This window comes from Amblyomma mixtum, chromosome 1, assembly GCF_055824585.1.
Source record: "Amblyomma mixtum isolate Tamu chromosome 1, ASM5582458v1, whole genome shotgun sequence".
NCBI classification, from domain to species: domain Eukaryota; kingdom Metazoa; phylum Arthropoda; class Arachnida; order Ixodida; family Ixodidae; genus Amblyomma; species Amblyomma mixtum.
Window position 1 is genome coordinate 311,705,417 of NC_143012.1, and position 19,988 is coordinate 311,725,404.

General features: G+C 48.5%; 1 protein-coding gene across 1 annotated transcript; it reads left to right on the top strand.

The window, feature by feature from the left end:
* Nucleotides 1-3,256: 3,256 nt before the first annotated feature.
* On the top strand, nucleotides 3,257-19,815 carry LOC149372444 (uncharacterized). Its single transcript, XM_089582094.1, has 5 exons — nucleotides 3,257-3,690; nucleotides 5,608-5,671; nucleotides 12,788-12,997; nucleotides 14,282-14,612; nucleotides 19,481-19,815. Exons 1-5 carry the CDS (start codon nucleotides 3,503-3,505, stop codon nucleotides 19,813-19,815), a joined length of 1,128 nt encoding a protein of 375 aa, XP_089438220.1. The 5' UTR covers nucleotides 3,257-3,502.
* Nucleotides 19,816-19,988: the final 173 nt, after the last annotated feature.

The following is a 19,988-nucleotide window of genomic DNA, read 5'->3' on the forward strand; positions in this document are numbered from 1 at the left end:
GTATGGTATGGTATGGTATGGTATGGTATGGTATGGTATGGTATGGTATGGTATGGTATGGTATGCGAAGTTGGACGTCCTGAAGCGACAGATTGGAAAAAAAGGCACTTTGAGGAACACCTTAGTGGAGGGCTCCGGAGTAATTTCGACTACCTGTGTGGTTCTTTAGCATACACTGACATTGCACAAAGGAGGCGGGCGTTCTTGCTTTTCTGCTCCGTCGAAATGCAGAAGACGCGACCAAGGTTCGACCCAGACCTTGGGATTAGCTGTGGAATGTCTTAGCCATTCAGCCTTCATTCTGGGTGAAAGCTGAAATGAGTCTGCGAAAAATTAAAGCAGAAGCCTTGCTTCGGCTGGCGGTAAGTATTGAGATTTGTGCTGTTATTTTGCTGCAAGTAGTGTGCTTTCAGCTCTTAGGTGTAATTTAATTCTCGTAATTATTTAAAATGTTCAATAAGATGAAATATAAATGAGAGGATGAATAAAACGTATGATGTGATATTCTTTGCATGTAGGCCTAGAAAGAGAGAGAGAGAAAAGGACGGAAAGGCAGGGAGGTTAACCAGGCGATGCCCAGTTGGCTACCCTACACTTGGGGAGGGGAACAAAGGGGAAAAAAGGAAAAAGAGCGGCAAGGAAATGAGTTTTCTAAGTGTCCAGTGACCACTATGTCACGGGGTCAGAGGGCGCGCACTAAAAACTTAAAGATTATAGACGGGAATACAACCCCGAGTCCCTTAAGAATCTCAGGAGCGCTTTCACCGCTCCGTATACATATACTAAAATTGGAACGATACAGAGAAGATATAGCATGGTAGGCCTAAAAAACTTGAAAAGTATAGTGCAGGGTAAAAATTATGCTATCTGTCTTTTACGACTGCAGCGGGAGCCAAGTCGGCGACTGTTAGAGTAAGCAATGCTCAAAAAGCCAAAGGCACTTTGAGTGCGGGCTCTGATCTTTCTCCTGACTTCGGTGGGTGGTCTTGCGGCCTTACTGCCGTAACTTTGTAAAGACGGTTTTTATTGGCTTCAATAGCAGTACTCTTCATGCTTGGTTTGCCTTCCTCTCAATTGGCTTCGATTTTAATTTTTTTCATGTAGCAGTGGCATGCTATTCGAGATAAGCACAATGAAAATTTTTTTGCGCAATATTACTATTTTTTTCTTGCTTTGAAGCAACTGCCCGTAAACTCCAAATGAATAAAATACATTCTTCGTCTTTTCTGCGTTTCACGTGATTGCGTCATTATTGTCAAAATCATGAAATGTTAAATCTGCATTCCTATGCCTTTTCAGTGGTTTTTACGAAAGAAAAGAAACTCGTTGCCTTAAAAGAATCGCTTTGGTTCTTAACTTGCTATACTTTAAGAGCCTGTGACATAAGGCGCTTCTTTGCCTAAGTGCGTTTTATGCTCGCCTGTTTTTAAACACTGTAAGCGTAATTCATAGAGAGCTAATAAAGAAAACGACGGAAGCCTTATGAATGCGACGCTGCATAGTTACTATTCACTTCCTTAATAAGGACAGAGGCAAGGAGATACACGCTGTTACGTCTGGCCTTCGTCGTGGGGAAGACAACGACATGGCAGCAGCGAAACGCCGACAAACCCCGAGACGCGCGTTGGGTGAACGCCTGGATTGCCACGGAAGCCGCGTCCGTCTGCCCGGTTGAGCGAGCGTTTCCCGTACACCGAGTGTGAACGCGCGTTCGAAACGCGCGCGAACGCCGCTCATGGACATTTCGGCGTCTGCGCTACGTGGTTGGCATCGTTCCCCTCTCCCAGCGCGTGACGACGGCGTGATCTCTCGGGAGTGAGTGAGTGCGTGCGTGTCGGTGATTGGTGCCAGTGAAACCCGGCCCCCATCTAGGGACCCTAGGGAAGAGAACTCTTAAAAAGCCGGCAGCGGCACGGCCGAAGAGCTTGTTGTCATCATGGTCTCCTGTTGAGCTGTCGTGATGCAGCGTTCCTGCAGCTCACTTGTAAATATTCCTGTATGAATTCCTCTTCATTGTCTTTTCCCAGCAGCCTCGTCTCAGACGTCCCTCATCCACTCTCCCGCACACGACCATGCTACCTCGTCCGTAACAAACTGGTGGCAGCGGTGGGGTGCTGCTACCTCGTCCCTAACAACGCAAAAATACGCACAGTTCTATAATGCTTATTGTGTGCGTGCAAAATACTATAGAACAGATCACGCTCAGCCGGATTTCGAAAGCTATGGACACAATGCTGAATTCTGGACAAATTTAATGCTGGGACTATTTGAATCATGAGCGCAAGAGGAAATGCGAATGAGCTTCTTTTCGAACTGAGTAAGGTTTAAAAAGAAACGGAAGCCGCTTAGGCATAATGCGTATATTTCAGTCAGCACTAGGAGTACTCTCAGAATGCGCGGCTTTCTCTGAGACCATTGCGCACCGGAGAAAGTGGTTTTACTTCTTCTGTTAATTTCTTTTTGCGCGTTTTCCAGCCGTGCATCTTTTCATGACTTAACCTAGCGTTATGTTAGGCTTCAAATGCAGACTAGGGACGGAATGTGAGAACGCATCACGCGAAATGCAAATCTCCGCAGGCGGCGAGTCCTGGAACCAAAATGCGCGTGGAGCTTTCGCGGGTTGATTTGTCTTGTGCAGTTTTGAAGGCAATGTGCTTTTCCTGCTCTCGAGCCGTGCTTTTGCCGTGCGCTGATGTCCATATCATCTGTATTCAAGAGTCGAAGCGGAGAGCTTCGTATAAGAGGCAGTTTGTTCTACTTCGGGAGTTTTCTAGCAACGTTTACTATCCACTGTTGCTATGCGCGGTCTTCTTGTATGTGGGCTCCTGTGCACGCGAAAATGCTCGCTTGACTTGCGATGTAATGACATTAAATGCCACATACCATAACATAGCATGCCGTACCATATCATCCCCAACCATGCCGTACCATACCATCGACATCCCTTACCACCAACAATGCACCACCACCGTTAAATACCATACTCTGCATGAAGCACACTATACCATAACATACCATACCATACCATACCATACCATCCCACACCATACCGTACCATACCGTACCATACCATATTATCAGCTAATCCATACCCTTGATCAGAGATCACACCATTCAGAGCGGAGCGCTGTAGTGGTGAGGTTTTGCAAACACATAGAGTAGTGCGAACAGGCCTTGCATAGAAACAGTGCGGTGTATCTTCTCTTAAACTGTTCGAGTTGTGCACACCAAGCACCTTTTTATCTCTCGGGCTACGCTTTTGAATCAAATATGTCTGACGGCGAACGCTGCCTGCAGCGCGTCTGGCCCTTTCCATAGCTACTGCACTCGGCATGCATTCAATACCCCGGCGGCCGCATACTTCCTACGTTACCGCTGCCTTACATCAGGAAGGAAAAAAAAGTGCGATGATAAGGTCCGAAAGAGTCTTTATCCAACCTATGTGAAAGGCGAAAAAACTGCAAGGACGTTTTATCCAGCTGTTGCACCTAAAAGAGAAAATATGAGCTTACCCCTCGGATTGCTTCAGCGGAAGCGAAGAAAGAAGCCTCAGGAAGAGAAGGCTCTCTGGGAAGACGAGGAAGAAAATTCCCCTTGGGACACGTGCTGCGGCCCGGTCTCGCAAAGAAGAAGAAAAAAAGACAGTGAGCTGCCGCTAGCTCGAAACAAGCTCGCCCCCAGTGGTTGCAGGTAAGGAGCTGCCTGTTTTCCCCATTTTTTCAGCGCGATTGAATATTCAGAGCCAGCGATGCAAATCATGAACCAATCAGGGTTCCTAGAGGCACTAAGCTTTGTCTTTTATGTGCAACAAAGCTCATTGTCCGTAGAGTGATAGGAAAACCTACTTTCTTTCCGGCGTAAGTGGTATCCCCGATTTCTACCCTTACGGTGATGAAATTCAACACGATTGTACCTGACTAGTAAAAGCAGCTACATGCTAGCTTTATGTGCATAGAAAGGATTAGATATTAGGGGTAAATTATGAATATGCAGCTCTAATGCCTAATTGCTCGAAATTAGATAATCATTAGGAGAGGTCTTTTCAGTTTATAGAACGCATTAGGGGAATAAATAGGCACGCTTGCTTCTTTTTATCTTTGTTCTCACTCTGTCACCCATCTACAGGAGTACTGTATTTTCGTTCTCGCATTTCCGTGTTCTTGTTACGTGAGAAAGCCCAATCTATCTCAACCACTCAACGATTACGATGCATTCTTGCTCTCCTCGCACTCTGGCGTACCACGTCGTTCTCAAAAGTTTCCTCGAAAATGAGGCGCGATAACTGCGGAAAGGAAATATTGATTTTTCCCTATAGAAACTCAAAGCTTTTGAGAACAACGTCGTTGTATTTTTTTTCCCTGCAGAATAGCGCGCTGCAGCCTTCATAGCTCGTTGTGCTCTAACTCGTTAAAGCTTATATCAGGGGACATCAATCAGACCACAATATTTGATTTTTTTCAATTTTTTAGGAAAAGCTCGTTATCCGGCGGTTGATGGGGTAATAAGTGGTGGAAGATAGGCATGAGTTAACCTTTCTGTAATGCGCTGCTTGAATAGAGAAAACGATGTTAAGCAGTTGGTATATAAGGGGATGACAGAACGAAGCTTGTTTTGTGCAGTCTTACGTTGCCTCTTGTTCTCTATACTTTGTCGATTAAAAACTAAAGCCTCGTTGACATAAAGAAACCTTTACCTTATATAGTATGCTCTGTCGCCATCTTTTACATTCTTCTCTTTTCTTTTCTTGGAGTGCAACGCTGAAATCGGTAGTTCGTGCTATGTACACATCGTCCGTAAATCTTGTTGTTTTATGTTAGCGAGACGTCTAGACTCCAGGACACTACGGCAGTGTCCAAAAACCTTTATGTGCAGCTTTTGCACCTTAAACCTCACGTACCAAACGATGCCATACGATGTCATTTCATTTTATTTTTAACCATTATTTCGGTTTCCGGCAAAAAATTAATGAAAAGCAAGGGAGAGCAGGCAAAAGGTGTATCAACATTATACAACACCGTGCCAGTGCATGCCGTACCATATCATTATTGTACCAAGTCATGCCACGCAATGCTATATGATATACCACGCCGTTAAGTCGTTTTCGCGTACTTGTTTCCAAAAATGCCTTACACGCCTAACGTCGTATTTTAACTCAGAGGTAAATTTGTGATTCCTTGGAACAAAACTTCTGGCTGATAAATGATCGTGGCACGTTATGAGAGAATAGCACATGAAGAAAGAATCATTAGGGAGGAACATTCAAATATGAAGATTCCCAAAATTACACATGGGACTCGCAAAGTTTGTACCAGGTCTTCTGTGGCGTCATGGTCGTGTGTCTCTTCTTGAAAGCGTGTACAGAGTCGGTCCGCGATTACATTTTAGACCAGTTCATGCATTGTTGCTGATTAGTACGGGAGCGCAGTCCTCGCTGCTAGCCTTTTAATATTCAACCTTAGGTAACTTACGGTATCTACTTCGCGCGCAAATAGCTGCCGTTGACCTGGTGCATTTTCTGAAAAAGGTTCCCGCTCCAACGTTATCCACTGACTTAAACAAAACAATGTCTTCGGCTTGCAGAGGCTGCAGTGTCTGCTTTCCTTGCAGCCTCGGCATGGCGTCTCAAGAGAGTGGCCAAGCAAACAAGGCCAACGAAGAGCGGGCTCTAGAGGTACGAAAGACTCCTATATTTTTTATTTACACATGAACACCAAAGGTTGTTGACATTAAAATAACGGCTTCCTTAACGTCCACAGATTCCGTCGGGGTTCATGTTTGCTTTTTCTCCGCGGAATTCTGAGTAGCGTCTGCTCTATTTTAGTCACTACCTGCTTATGTGCGTCTGTACTTTTCCTCGTCATTATATTGCAGTGCTTACAAGGGCGTGGCCAGTTGAGACAAATATTTGCTCGGTACTTCTTGAACAGAACAACGCAGTGAATGCGACAAAGCAGGTTTTCGCAGATTAAGAATCCTTCGTTAACAACACTCTGACCCACGCCTCACTCAACGCAAGCGCATTCGGCTTACCAACATTCGTTCGCTGTTGGGCCGACAGCGATCTACGCTGTTCTGTGCGTCGGTTGTGTTTGGACTGGAGCCCGGCAGGTATGTCGCGGAGTCGACTCAAGCCACGCGTGCTGTGACTGAGGCGCGGTCGAAAGACTTGATGCCCTACTTCTCCACTGCGCTGTTTTCGCCAGACTACGTCGCGATATGCTCGCGGCCTACAGGACGCTGGGGATCATTTCGGATGATATTACGGCGCTCCTATGGTCTCGAGGCAGTGCGCGCATCAGTGAAAGGGCTCTTGTGAGCTTGTGCACGTTCGTCGTAAGTCGGACTTCATGCCGTGGCTGATACCTGAAAGGTAGCCGCACTGAAATGTGATGGGGCACTCTCGCATCTGCTGCCCCGCGAACAGGCAGCCATATAATGCCCCACTCTAGCTGTAGTTTGCCGCGCCCCAACTGTAGGACACACCACCCCAGCAGCTCCAAGACAGTGAGTCACCGATGTGACGGAGTACGGCAACCGAAATGCTCGTGCAAAATGATCGTTTGAGCATAGGTCCGGAGAGCTCATGCGCACAAAATCGGTTTTTATTTCGGACCCTTTTCTAATCTCCTTACATCTCTGTAAGTAGTTGTATGGAAATTTTAAATACTTTGCTCTATGTTGTCCACCCTTTACCTCCCACCTCTACAGCTGCAGTGCCTGCTGTATCCTTTTAGTAAAGTTTCACAGGTTCTTTATCTTCTTCGCACCAGAGGTGCCCCGCCAGAGACGGTTGGTTTAACACGAAGACTGAAGCTCTGAGCACCAGGGGTGCCCCGTCAGAGACGGTCTTGTGATGAGTTGACACGCAGGGGTAAGGCGAACACTTGTGTTTATGTACAGATATTTACAATCATATACAAGTTAAGGCACTGGACACAATTTAAGCGGCAAAAGGACAAACAACAGAAAGGGTGGAACTGGCTAATACTAGGGGAGGCCCCTACTCGGCGTTGCCGAAGATGCATAGCATCTCACCCTAGCGCAGAACCCTAACAACAAAAAGGTGGAACTGGCTAACACTAGGGGAGGCCCCTACTCGGCATAGCCGAAGATGCATAGCATCTCACGTTAGCGCAGAACCCTGCTTCCCGCTCCGGGGCCCGGTTTTAAAGCCCTAAAGGCCCGGCCCACATTTCGTAGCTTCCAATTGTGTTGTGCTGTTAACATGATTGGTTCTTCAAGGGCATGGCCAGCCCTCCGGCTTCAACAAGGTAAACCACCCTATCTACCACTACATAAACATAAAAACAAACACAAATACACATTCGTGCCAGCACGTGTGCGAATCGGTACCGCGGGTGGGGGGACACCCGTACTTGCCGGCGCGTTCGCGAGCGGCCGCGTTCCAAGAAAGGAGACGCTTCGCTTTGAGCACCCCCAGCCGCGTTCCGATGACCCCGCGTACACTAACGATCCCTTACACGCCCTTCCCAAGATTCTACAAAGGGCTCTAATGCCACTTTTAGAATTAAAACAAAGGGATCGGCACAGGTCACAAAACCACCCTGTGGGTGACATGCCGCAGCTACACCAGCACTGGCACCAACAAAACCAAAAACAAAAAAATGCACACGGGCACCAACACAACATTAAGATTGGTTTTGTGGTTTTGTGGGGTTTAACGTCCCAAAGCGACTAAGGCTATGAGAGACGCCGTAGTGAAGGGCTCCGGAAATTTCGACCACCTGGGGTTCTTTAACGTGCACTGACATCGCACAGTACACGGGCCTCTAGAATTTCTCCTCCAAAGAAATTCTAGCCGCCGCGGCCGGGATCGAACCCGCGTCTTTTGGGTCAGCAGCCGAGCACCATAGCCACTGAGCCACCGCGGCGGCGCACAACATTAAGAAAATGCACACTTAAATACACACAGTGGCATGCCTGCCGTGCGCCGTAACACAGCGTCCAAGTTGGTGGGTTGCACCCAGTTCACCACCTCAAAGTACGCACCCTCGTCCTGCTCGCGAACGAGCACACACACACACACACAGGCACTCGCAACTGGAGCGTTCAGTAGCACTCGCACGACGTCCGTAAGTGGCCACGTGAGCCTCCTTAGTCGCACCGAGCGCCCCCGTGTGCGTTCGAGCCACCACGCGTCTCAATAGACACGATCAACGCCCAATGGCCACTATGCCCATTAGGCCGATGCCACAGCGGGGCGTGAACTGAAAAGACGGTGCCCTCCAGTATCAAAAACGTCCTGGTCATCGATAGGTGAAAATCTCTGACCATGCGACGCACTTGAGAGCACTCTCTCTCCGGCGCACCAGTACGACACGCGTGGTGCGTAAAGAGCATAGCCCCTGGCCCGTCCAAATATAGCAGTACAGTCAGTCTCGCTACACTTGATATGCCGACCTTTAGCACGGAACATACTGTTCCTCGCGTCGACTTTCAGCGTGAAAGCCATGCACCTGCCTCTCTCTACTTTGCCTCTCTTCGAGCCATTTGCCCTGCTCCTGCTCAGGTAAACACTGGAATTGCCGCAACCTCCTTGATCAGCGCTTTCCGGCTTCATGGCATCTTCTAACTCTGAGGCTGCATGAGACCCCTCGCAGTGAATTTACCCTAATTTGCCTTGTGGCAAGTCGCCACTCATTTCCGGGTCCTCAAATGACCTGGCCGGACACACACCTGGTGCGTTCAACTGCGCGGCGCTCTGCCCGGTTGGCCCAGCAGGCCCACCTCCGCTCTCTGCCTCGGATGTAGGGCTGTTGTCACCAGGAACGCTACGGGGCACTTCATGCCCTATGGCCGACACAGTGTGTGTCTGCAGCAACGCCAGATTTTCACCGGTTACTAGCTCCGCGATCTGACATCTGTCGTCGCTGGCCGTTCCCTGCTGAGCTAAATGCTCTTTTCCGCAGCTTGCTTGAGACCGCGTTTTTGGAATTGTGAGACTCACTTCCAACAATCCTGAGCACGCGTCCGCGTCCCTGGTGTCATTTGGGATTGAGCTAACCTGGGCGGCCGTGTCGTCGGCGTGCGCGTTCACCGCCTCTGATACCGCGACGCTGCGTTCCGTCAGGCTGCTTTCTTGAACTGCGACTCCAGCTTCACAGAAATCGGGCTCACTTTTTACTTCTGCTTGGCTGTTTTCTTGACCTGTGCTTGACAAGCATAAGGCTTTACCTTCCAGCACAGGTGGCCTCTCCTCTCGGGAATCGGAGTAGTTGTCCCTCGCTAGTCCACTAGCTTTCCTAGACTCCTTGAGCTCAGCGAGCTCCAGCGCTAGCTGCTGGCGCTTTGCTTCTAATTCCTCCAAGACGCACTTAACATCCTGAGGTTTCTCCTCGCACAGCGGCGCCTTTCCTCCATTCACTTTCGCAAGTTCAGCCTGAAAGTACGCTAAGCGCGCCTTCGCTAATTCCACTTGGTAACTCACATCGATTGAGGGCCGGCATGGATAGCCCTCCATACCGCCGTCTGTACCCCTCAACTGTCCTACCGGCTCGAACACATGCACAGGGACGCTAACAATGCGACGAAGGAAACACAGTTTCGATGCGTCGATCCGCATTGCCAGCTCCTTGGCGTCGCAGTCCACCGCCACTTTCACCGCACGCCGCTGGTCCTGTGCCCGCTGTCGTCACTTGCTGCGACCCGCCGGTGACCGTCGAGTTCACGACGCGCTGCTTCCTTGACCGGACGCAGTCCCGCGTCGCTGGACTACTGCCGTGGTCCTTACGTCCTTGCCGCCGTCTCTCCGCAGGTCCTTTCTCGAACGCTGCTGTTGCCTGATCGTCACCTTTCTCCCTGTCTTCAATCTTGTTCCTGCACCGTCTTCCGATGGCCGCAGGATCCTGTCGACTGCGCCAGTAAAGTTTCACAGGTTCTTTATCTTCCTCGCACCAGAGGTGCCCCGCCAGAGACGGTTGGTTTAACACGAAGACTGAAGCTCTGAGCACCAGGGGTGCCCCGTCAGAGACGGTCTTGTGATGAGTTGACACGCAGGGGTAAGGCGAACACTTGTGTTTATGTACAGATATTTACAATCATATACAAGTTAAGGCACTGGACACAATTTAAGCGGCAAAAGGACAAACAACAGAAAGGGTGGAACTGGCTAATACTAGGGGAGGCCCCTACTCGGCGTTGCCGAAGATGCATAGCATCTCACCCTAGCGCAGAACCCTAACAACAAAAAGGTGGAACTGGCTAACACTAGGGGAGGCCCCTACTCGGCATAGCCGAAGATGCATAGCATCTCACGTTAGCGCAGAACCCTGCTTCCCTCTCCGGGGCCCGGTTTTAAAGCCCTAAAGGCCCGGCCCACATTTCGTAGCTTCCAATCGTGTTGTGCTGTTAACATGATTGGTTATTCAAGGGCATGGCCAGCCCTCCGGTTTCAACAAGGTAAACCACCCTATCTACCACTACATAAACATAAAAACAAACACAAATACACATTCGTGCCAGCACGTGTGCGAATCGGTACCGCGGGTGGGGGGACACCCGTACTTGCCGGCGCGTTCGCGAGCGGCCGCGTTCCAAGAAAGGAGACGCTTCGCTTTGAGCACCCCCAGCCGCGTTCCGATGACCCCGCGTACACTAACGATCCCTTACTCCTATGGTCTCGAGGCAGTGCGCGCATCAGTGAAAGGGCTCTTGTGAGCTTGTGCACGTTCGTCGTAAGTCGGACTTCATGCCGTGGCTGCTACCTGAAAGGCAGCCGCACTGAAATGTGATGGGGCACTCTCGCATCTGCTGCCCCGCGAACAGGCAGCCATATAATGCCCCACTCTAGCTGTAGTTTGCCGCGCCCCAACTGTAGGACACACCACCCCAGCAGCTCCAAGACAGTGAGTCACCGATGTGACGGAGTACGGCAACCGAAATGCTCGTGCAAAATGATCTTTTGAGCATAGGTCCGGAGAGCTCATGCGCACAAAATCGGTTTTTATTTCGGACCCTTTTCTAATCTCCTTACATCTCTGTAAGTAGTTGTATGGAAATTTTAAATACTTTGCTCTACGTTGTCCACCCTTTACCTCCCACCTCTACAGCTGCAGTGCCTGCTGTATCCTTTTATTTCTATTTGCCGCGGATCGGGTGCTCGAGACAAATGCAGCAGCTGCTGTCAGCACTTATCCTGTTTGTTTTGTGTTTTTGTGGAAATAAATCATTACCACGGCCATATTAACAATAACGAGAAATAGCGATATGTGGCAGCTATGACTCGACATAGGTGTGAGGGCTGTGGAGTGCTTTTGTCTCTGAAATTTAGTGATCAAGTGTAGGTATTAACAAGAAAAGCGAAAAAATGAAAACCATTAGAGCAACAGGTCTTTGTTATCTCCAGAATATTTGAGCTACTTTAAGTGCTCGTGAATTATGCGGCGCGATGAGAACCTTGTGTCTAATTGCTGTAACTCTAGTTTTCGTTTCACTCGAAAGAAAACAAATGCTACTCGGTCAGCTTTTTGTCATACTTGAATTGTACATACAATGCATTAGTTCATACTTTTGCGTTCAAAGCATCCCCGCTTCCATCACTCGTTGAAATTCTCAAACGTCCAGAAGCGATCCATACCCTAAAATTCTGCACGAAAGCATTTTTGAACGCGAAACCGTTTATGTACGCAATTGTTTCGTATAATGGAAGATTTAGCTGTAACAGTCAATATATCCGCAGATCACCCGATGGCAGTCTTGCATTTTTTTTTCTATTAACGTTTTTGCTGCCATCAAGAGCTTTCCGCATTGGTTCTCTATGGCAGTCTTAACTGCTGGATGCGATCGATAGAATTCTTTAAAAACCTATTGCTACAGATCAGAAGAATTGACCATTTTCTTCAATATTTCCATTAGAGTATCTTACAATTTTCCAGTTTTTAAATTTTGGTCCGAGAATGCTGGACATGCATATCTCGTGGACAAATAATTTCATCTGTCTGGGCATTAATTACCGCAGTAAAACTTCGCGGCAAAACATATCGGTTGTCGGCGCACGTATTTTTTTCTTTTCTTTTGCAATTTACGATTTCATGGCAACGCGCTTGGAATGTCACGGTTACTTCACAGAGATCCAGCTGAGTGGTCTTACTGTTGATATTTCGGGTAAAACATCCTCTACTCTCTATTGCTCCCGCATCCACGTTGCTTCCTGTCCCAGCTTCCAGCTTTCAATTTTCATCTCTCGCATCACAATTGAGAACGGCGTTTTGAGAGTATTACTATTAATGCGAAGAGCATTATATGACTGAGTACGCGTCATCAAAAAGTGCCCGCAAATTTTGTCCGCTCGTTCATGTCCTTCTATAAAGATATGTGAAAAAAAGAAACAACTTTATTACATCAGGCAGTGGGTGAAAAAATCTCGCTAAATTCCAAATTTGGTTGATGTGGGATAATTAATTAAACGCCAAAAACGCACTTAGACGTCGCAATAGCCATGGACGTCGATATAGCACTTGGACGTCAGAATAGCCATGGCATCGATGTAGTATGCGGATATTTTGCTTTCATATTGGTTTCATGCGGGTCGTCGCAGTGATCTGAAAACAAAAATTAAAATAATAATAATAATAAAAACAAATGAAAGCAAAAATAGGAAAGAAGAAACAAATTTTTAAAATATAAACAAAAATGCAGGGAGAAAGAGAGGACAGGGAAAGGCTCTCGCTTTTCCGCTATTAAGCAGACTTAAGTGCAGTCTTGTAATTTTTCACTAGAGCCACGTGGAACGCCGCCATTCAATCTGATTTCTGAGACCGATCTTCAGGGAGCTGCCCCAAAGCCTGAAGGCCAGGCAGCCGCTTCCCACGCCCCTGCTGGAAGCGGCACCGATGCTCACGGGCCAGAAAACCCGAACGCCCCAGGCGCCTGCGACGAAGAAGCAAAAGCCGCCGCCCGTGGGAGTCCGCCCGTCAAGAAACCATCGGCCGAGCCTGGGAGCAGCGAAAGCCCGCCCGGCAAGACACATGGGCAAGAGGTGAACACTCCCTTGGCACGCATGCAAATGAAGCATAAAACTGTGAGCAGTCGCTCGTGCGGAAGCTCAGAGGCTTCTCTGCCTCTTCGCTCGTCTTTCCTTTTTATCCCTCTCTAAGGGAGACAAACACATGGTTGCATAAGTAACTCAGTTATATCGATTTTCTGCACTTATCTTCCTGCGGTGACATTCCCATGAATGATTTTGCGGAAAGGCTTTTATTGCTCAAAGCGAGATTGTCATGCGGTGTATTACACTTTCAGCGGTCTTTTGCTACGCTTGACGACAAAGGATGGGGGCCATGTTAAGCTGCTCCAGCCGCCACGTAGTGAGGGCAATAAAACGCATTCAGAGTGCACGGAGTCCTGGTTAACACTATATTCCACTACAGATGTGCCTATACTCCATCTCATAAATGTTTTGTATGAGGTGCGAGCTACATGCAAGCGGGAGAGACGACGCTCTTTGACAAGTTCGCTGTTCTCACGCGCTGCGCGATCCAAGCACGCAGATCTGGAAGATATCGCCTTGCGCTCGTAGCTTCGACTCCACTGCAGGGAGTCAAGACGGAGCATAGAGATTTCGCGCCTGCTGTCGCCTTATTCGCACCTGCTGTCGCCTGTCGCACTTGCTGTCGCCTGCTGCTGTCGCACCTGCTAGTAGCCGAAGAAGTCTTTCTGAAGTTGTCTTTCACTGCTTGCAAGGTTAACCACGCCCTGCCAACAAGAAAAAGCGGTATCGCGAAACGCATATTGGGGGAATCACGAGGCGTTTTGTACTGGAGTAATAGCATGTCCCCAATAACTCTCTCAGTGAAATGAAAAATACCATCTGAGAGAACATGAGCTTTGTCTATCGGTTTGATACCACGGGAATGGGCACATTGTTTCTTTAGACTTTGTGAATATAATTGAAGCTTCTTTTTTATGGGATTAGCTGCTTTCCTTCAGCTCACACACGCCAATAATGGCGCTCGCTTGTAAGCTAGTAGTGGTGCATTCTGCTACGTCCTGTGTCGCTGTGGTTGTCGGAGTTCCTTCAGGAACACCCATGGCTGCTATCGGATTTAACGCATCTATATAAAAAGAAGATTTCCAGATACGTTACCGTCCTTGAGGGTGAGGGAACTGAGAATAGCTGCACTCAGTAATAGATGCACTTAGCAACGGCCACTGAGAGTGATATAGCTACCGAGGTTTTATTCCCTTTAGGGCCTACTGTCACGTTAAGAGGTATTCTGTCTTCCCGCCGGCTCAGCTTCGTCACTCGATTTCCGGTCTGCAGAAGACCTCGGCCGCAAAACACGCGCCATCCAAGCGGAGGTCGTCGACGGCCTCTGGTGGCAAACACGCCGGTGGAGAACGCCGGGTCTCCAAGATCTCCGTCTCGTCCAAAGCAGGCGCCAAGGCGCCATCCGCTGCTTCGGTGCGCGGGGCGCCCTCCTCTCCGACGCTGTCCGCAGCCATCATGAAAAGCGAAGGCGCCGTGAGCTATGAGGAGCGTTCGCGCTCACAGCGTTACTGCCACGCCGCCACGCAGGATCAAATGACGCCCGAGCTGTTCATAGCCACGCCGGAAACCGCTCCGCAGGCTGGTGGCGCCTCCTACCAGCAAGGTACGCCGGTGTCAGTGCGAAACACTGGCCAGTTGGCTCCGGCACTACTTTTAGCCACATGGTTGTGAAGGCAGCCCAGATGATAGGAGGCACGCAGACTCACTGGCGAACGTGCTAACAACCCAACATGTTTAGCGCAGTTCCCCAAGATGGAGTAGATTTCAAATAACTCATCATTTACCTGAGCACAGCCGCACGACTAAATGGGAGCCTTAAGTGCCATTTACGATTCTTCGCAGTTCAAAAAAAAAAAAAAAAACTTCGACCTGGTCTTTGCCTTGAACACCATACCATAGTTTCCCTTTGTCGGTCTGTCCATCAACTGAGTTAACAGGACCGTCAGCAGACTGCAGTATGAAGTCGATTTGATCAACAACTCTGATTGGGAATAACGTCAGTACAGTGTACTGGAGAAATTCTCCGAGGTAAATATATTTCATTCAAGGGAGTGATGACTCATTACCAACCGCCAGAATGCAGCCACGATGTTGAAAAATGAAAACTATGAAACACTGGACTAGCATCATTCCCTCTTCGCTTTGAGTTCTGGCCTCACTCTGCCATCTCCTAGCTGTCTTGGTTAGGTTATTTGGTAGAGCGAGTGCCCCAGGCAGCTGATGGTCCAGGGTCGAAGGCCCAGACCTAAACAAATTTTCCTTCAACCGCTGTGATCCTTAGAAACATGTTAAGCCATGTGCAAGCTCTCAGTTAAAATGGTCACTCCCATACTGAAACGCTTACTGGACGAAACTGCCTACTGATAAGGCCGCGAACAAAAACAAAAATTGGAGGGAACACTTAAGGAGGATGAGGAGGAAGAAGAGGAAAGGCAGGGAGGTTGATCGGAAGAATGATCGGTTTGCTACCCTGCAAATCATTTAAGCTTAAACACATAAGGCAACACTTAAGCTCCACCTTAAGGGTATGACGTGATAGATGTAAAGGGTCATTGCCCATATATATGTACGGAATTGGCCATTCTTCTCTACTTTGCATTCATAGATCGCTGGGAGTCCTCATACTACTGCTAGCGCAGTCGTGCAACGGTTAAGCAATGCGCAACTGTCCTTGCGATGGCAGGTACTGCCACGGATTAGGCTTGTGAGACCTAGGTTGCTCTTCCCGCGGAACCTTTCGCGATCAATAATTATTTCTACTGCCAGCTACCAAGGTGAACAGTTTTGCTCACAATATGGTTGTTTGGTTTATGAGGGTTTAACGCCTCAAACCGACTCAGGCTATGAGGGACGCCGTAATGAAGGACTCCTGAAATTTCGACCAACTGGGGTTCTTTAACGTGCACTTACATCGGACAGCACACGGGCCTCTAGAATTTCGCCTCCATCGAAACTCGATGGCCGCGGCTGGGATCGAACCTGCGTCTTTCGGGTCAGTAGCCGAGAGCTATAGTGATGTCACAGGATCACGTGACATAGGTGGCCCACCTGCTACCTAGGTCACGTGCATCCAACAGACTAGGTATCTCGTCCCGTGGACTTGGTCACGTTGGTGACCTTGGCCGCAAATGTTGCATACGAACACGCTTTCATCCTGTCTGTTGCCATGTAGACCCATGTGCCCATGTAGGGGCAACCTAGGTATCCTTTATCCTGCCACCCATGTGTCGGCTAGAAGAATTCTGCATTCTGAGGCCCCTGCCGAACCCGCGCCCGAGACTCAAAGCCCGAGCCCGGCCCTGGCCTATGGCTTCAAGCCTACATCATCACTCGCTACATCATCGCTCTACTGCTAGAGTGATGATGTTCCCGCTACATCATCGCTCTACATAGCCCATTCCGGCATGCTAAACTCGGCTGCAGCCCGGCCCGGCCGGGGTCGTACTCTCAGTAGCTCAAGAAGGGAATTGCTCACTGAGTGCATGAAGTCTCTTGTTTCGCAAGCAAAAATGTTGTCGGCAAGGACACTGGTCATAATAATACTAAAAAAAAAACAACTGGTTTGTTAAAAATCAAAAGATGAAAAGATAAGGCAAGTTCTCCCACTCCGGGTTTTGAACAGTCATCCTGTCCGCGAATGGCCCCGAAGTTCCGAGAGCCAAACGTAAAGGGTTGCACACAGCAGCAATAAACTGCGTTTCCTCTAGATTTTTATTCGATAGTATTTTACAGCCCACGATGTCTAAATATTAAAACATCCTTGCAGCCTTGGTAATGACCGTTCTTGTTTCTCACTGGCCGAACTGGCCGCGTTTTTATGGAGGCGAAAAGAAATAAAAGCGCCTGCTTATTGCGTAGCATGTGTTTGAAGACGGCAAGGGTCCTAAGCCAATATGCTTTTCTCGAAATGCGTTTCTCGTTGCGTAGAGATTCTTTTTATGGGAGGCAAAGGCAGACACTCAAAGACTGAGTGAACAGGCGGCTGCCTCTGGAGCAGTCGAATGAACGTTATTCTCGAGTGGTTCTTATGAGTCTTAAAATCTGAAGTCGTGAGTAGTGGCGCAAAACCGAGCAGATTCGGAGCTTATTTCGGTGTATACGACCGCTTGGGCTCGCTGATAGTTGAAACAGCCCAAGACAGCGGGGCTCTGCAGGCAGACACTCTCCCGCAATTGAGTCGTGTGTCAGGCGTTACAACGTTGCGCTATGAACGTCGCTGTAGTGCAGCCGGCTGCTGGATTTTGCGCTTTTTGCTCTTATATAGTTCAACGTGGTGTGGCGTCGAAGTAGCTTGCATTGCGGTGTCGGTGACGGTGATTAAACTTAGTATACCAATTAGCTTTCTGTCACTTAGAGTAAACCAAAAAGCAGTATCGTACGCATTTATTAAACCACTGAAAATATCTTAGCTTCGGCAATTCTTCGTTGCCGAGACGCTGCAAGCAGCAGTTAAAAAAAAAAAACTGTATTGTTTGTAATTTTTCTGTCATGAGGAAAACACAAGTTTAATAGACGCCAAAATTAAGTAAATAATCACTGAGTAAGGTTTCCCCACCAACATTACGGCCCTATTTCATTTGTGTCGCTGCTAGAAAGCCCCAGATGTACTTCTCGCCGCAATACTGAATCAAAAGCCGTGCACAAACCCTCTGTACCCGTGTCGAGCCCGACCCGGGTTCGATATTGTAGACAGCGTTCTCAGAGCTATGTCAGAGTCCTCCATCTGACACTTTGTACCCGATGTTACTTAGACGGTGTTGTTGTTCTGGAAGACTGGAAATTTTTGGCACTTTTGTTTTCTGCCGCTGTCTCTAATCTTGGTTTTTGAAACCTTCTGGACGTCTATATCGTCAAGCGCACCATATACACTGCCAAACTGTTAATCTACTGTCTACTGGAAGAGAGAGTAGCCCGCAGGAGAAACTGCACTATAAACAGGAAGGAGTAAACAGAGAGTAAGCTGTCCTCTAGTGCACACCCTTCTATAAAAAGGGACGACAGCCTACCCGCTTTCTACTCCCATATAGACGTATTCGTATTTAAAGTGCACCCATGGGGCGCATGTTCCCGCCAGTAGCGAACGAAGCTGCGGTGCTGCTGTCACCCACTCTTGAACGCGTTGCTATGGCGTTCTGAGTGGGGAAGCACTAATATGGAGGTTGAGAGCTTAACAAAATTGTCACTTGCGTGTATGTGTCGCAATCGTGTCTTGCATATATGTGCCGCGGCTGGCCTTGCACAAGCGCTCCGTCCCAGGGTACTGCGGGCTCATCGTCGTCTTCTATGTAGCACTAATCAGGAGGTTCTGACCGGCGCAAAATTGTCTTTGCGTGCCCGCTAAAGAAACTCGGAAAATTGAATCAATCATCATGTGTCTACCTCAGTTCAGTCATTCATGCATGCGAAATCAGTAAAGCATGCTTTTGTGTCTCTGGTTAAACGGTCGTCATGAAAACATAGCAGTTCCTTCTTGATACTTCAGGTTCCGATAACCATGCTTAATGTGATAAAGTTGATGTACTTGAACTTAGCAGTTCTATTCAGGGCAATTGTAACGCTATCATCCCCCGCGTACATTTGCGGTCGTCATGGCACATCTTTGCTAGGGAACGCTGGAACACGCGTAGTTCATATAAAGGTGCAACCTGTTCGCTAAACTAAAGACAGTTCGACGACATTTTACTTAGTGGAATGTAATCTACCCTGTTTGTAATTGCACCCCTCTCACTAACTCTTCAATATTGTAGACTAATGGCGGCAAGTTGCGCTAATGAGTAAATGAAACCCAAAAGCTACTGCCACGCTCAAAATAACTGACTGCGGTGAATGTTTTCCCAAACAATTTGCCTCGGAGCATCGAGACACACTCGTCTTCCTGAAAAGTGTGAACCGCAGTATAGACACCTCAGGCGCGGTGTGAGTCTCAAGGAACGCCTGCACGTAGTGTTCATTTTAACGCAATAGTGTTAAAGGCGGCGTTACGCAGAAAACCAGGAGTTGGCGTTGTCGGCGTAGTTAGCGAAAAATCACGGTCTTGGCTCTGGCAGGTAGTTCCCAGAGAGCAACCTAAGAAGCAGGTGGGCAGCCTAAGTCACGTGACCTTGTGGCGTCATCACAACCTGCCCTGTGAATAGTGAGCAAACTGCCCCCCGTGGCAGGTGGCAGTTGAATTAACGGTCTCTCTGGAAGAGCAACTTGGGCCGCACGAGGCCCACCGCTTGGAGCACATGCCATCGCAGGGCAGTGGCGCATCGCTTAACCGTTGCACCACTGCGCCCGGAGGGGTACGAGCACTCCCAGGGATCTATGAATGTAAAGTAGAGAATGACCTTCTGCAAATAAGAGAATTAGCTCATTAAGATATCGCTTCATACCTTTAAGGTGGAGCTCAAGTGTCTCCTCGAAATTTTTTTCACCCGGAGGCTCTACCGTCGGCTACTTCCTGACTTTTAACGAAGGCAACTTTCGCAGATTTGGAGCGAGGGCAGCCATCAAGCGGCCAAGAAGGGGCGCATCGCGGCGAGTCGGGAGAAGCGCTGGAAAAGGATGAGGGAAAGGAAGAAGGCGAGGCTGTAGAAGAGAAGGGGAAGGCGGAAGAGAGAGAGGGAGAAGAGAAAAAGGAAGAGGAAGCAAAGAAGCCCGCGGAAAAGAAGCCGCGCAAGAGATCCACTCGTGGTTTCAAGATGCCTGACGGAACGTACGTGGGTCTCAAAGAGAAGAACCGGTACCTGAGGCAAGTGGCCGCGCCTTTATATAGGCGCTCGTTTTATTTTTTTTCTGCTTACCTTTTTTACACAGCACGTTAAGAAATCTCGTTTCATAAAGCCCTTGAAAGGGTAGCCTGCGCTGTGTCGTCGCTCCTCTTTTCTTCTCGCAGAGTGGGCCCCTTTTGCAAGCTCTTGTCACAAATTTTAGTTGCGGCTCTCTCTTTAAATAAAAAAAATTCCCAAGTCGCTTTGTAACTTGCCATGTAGTAAGC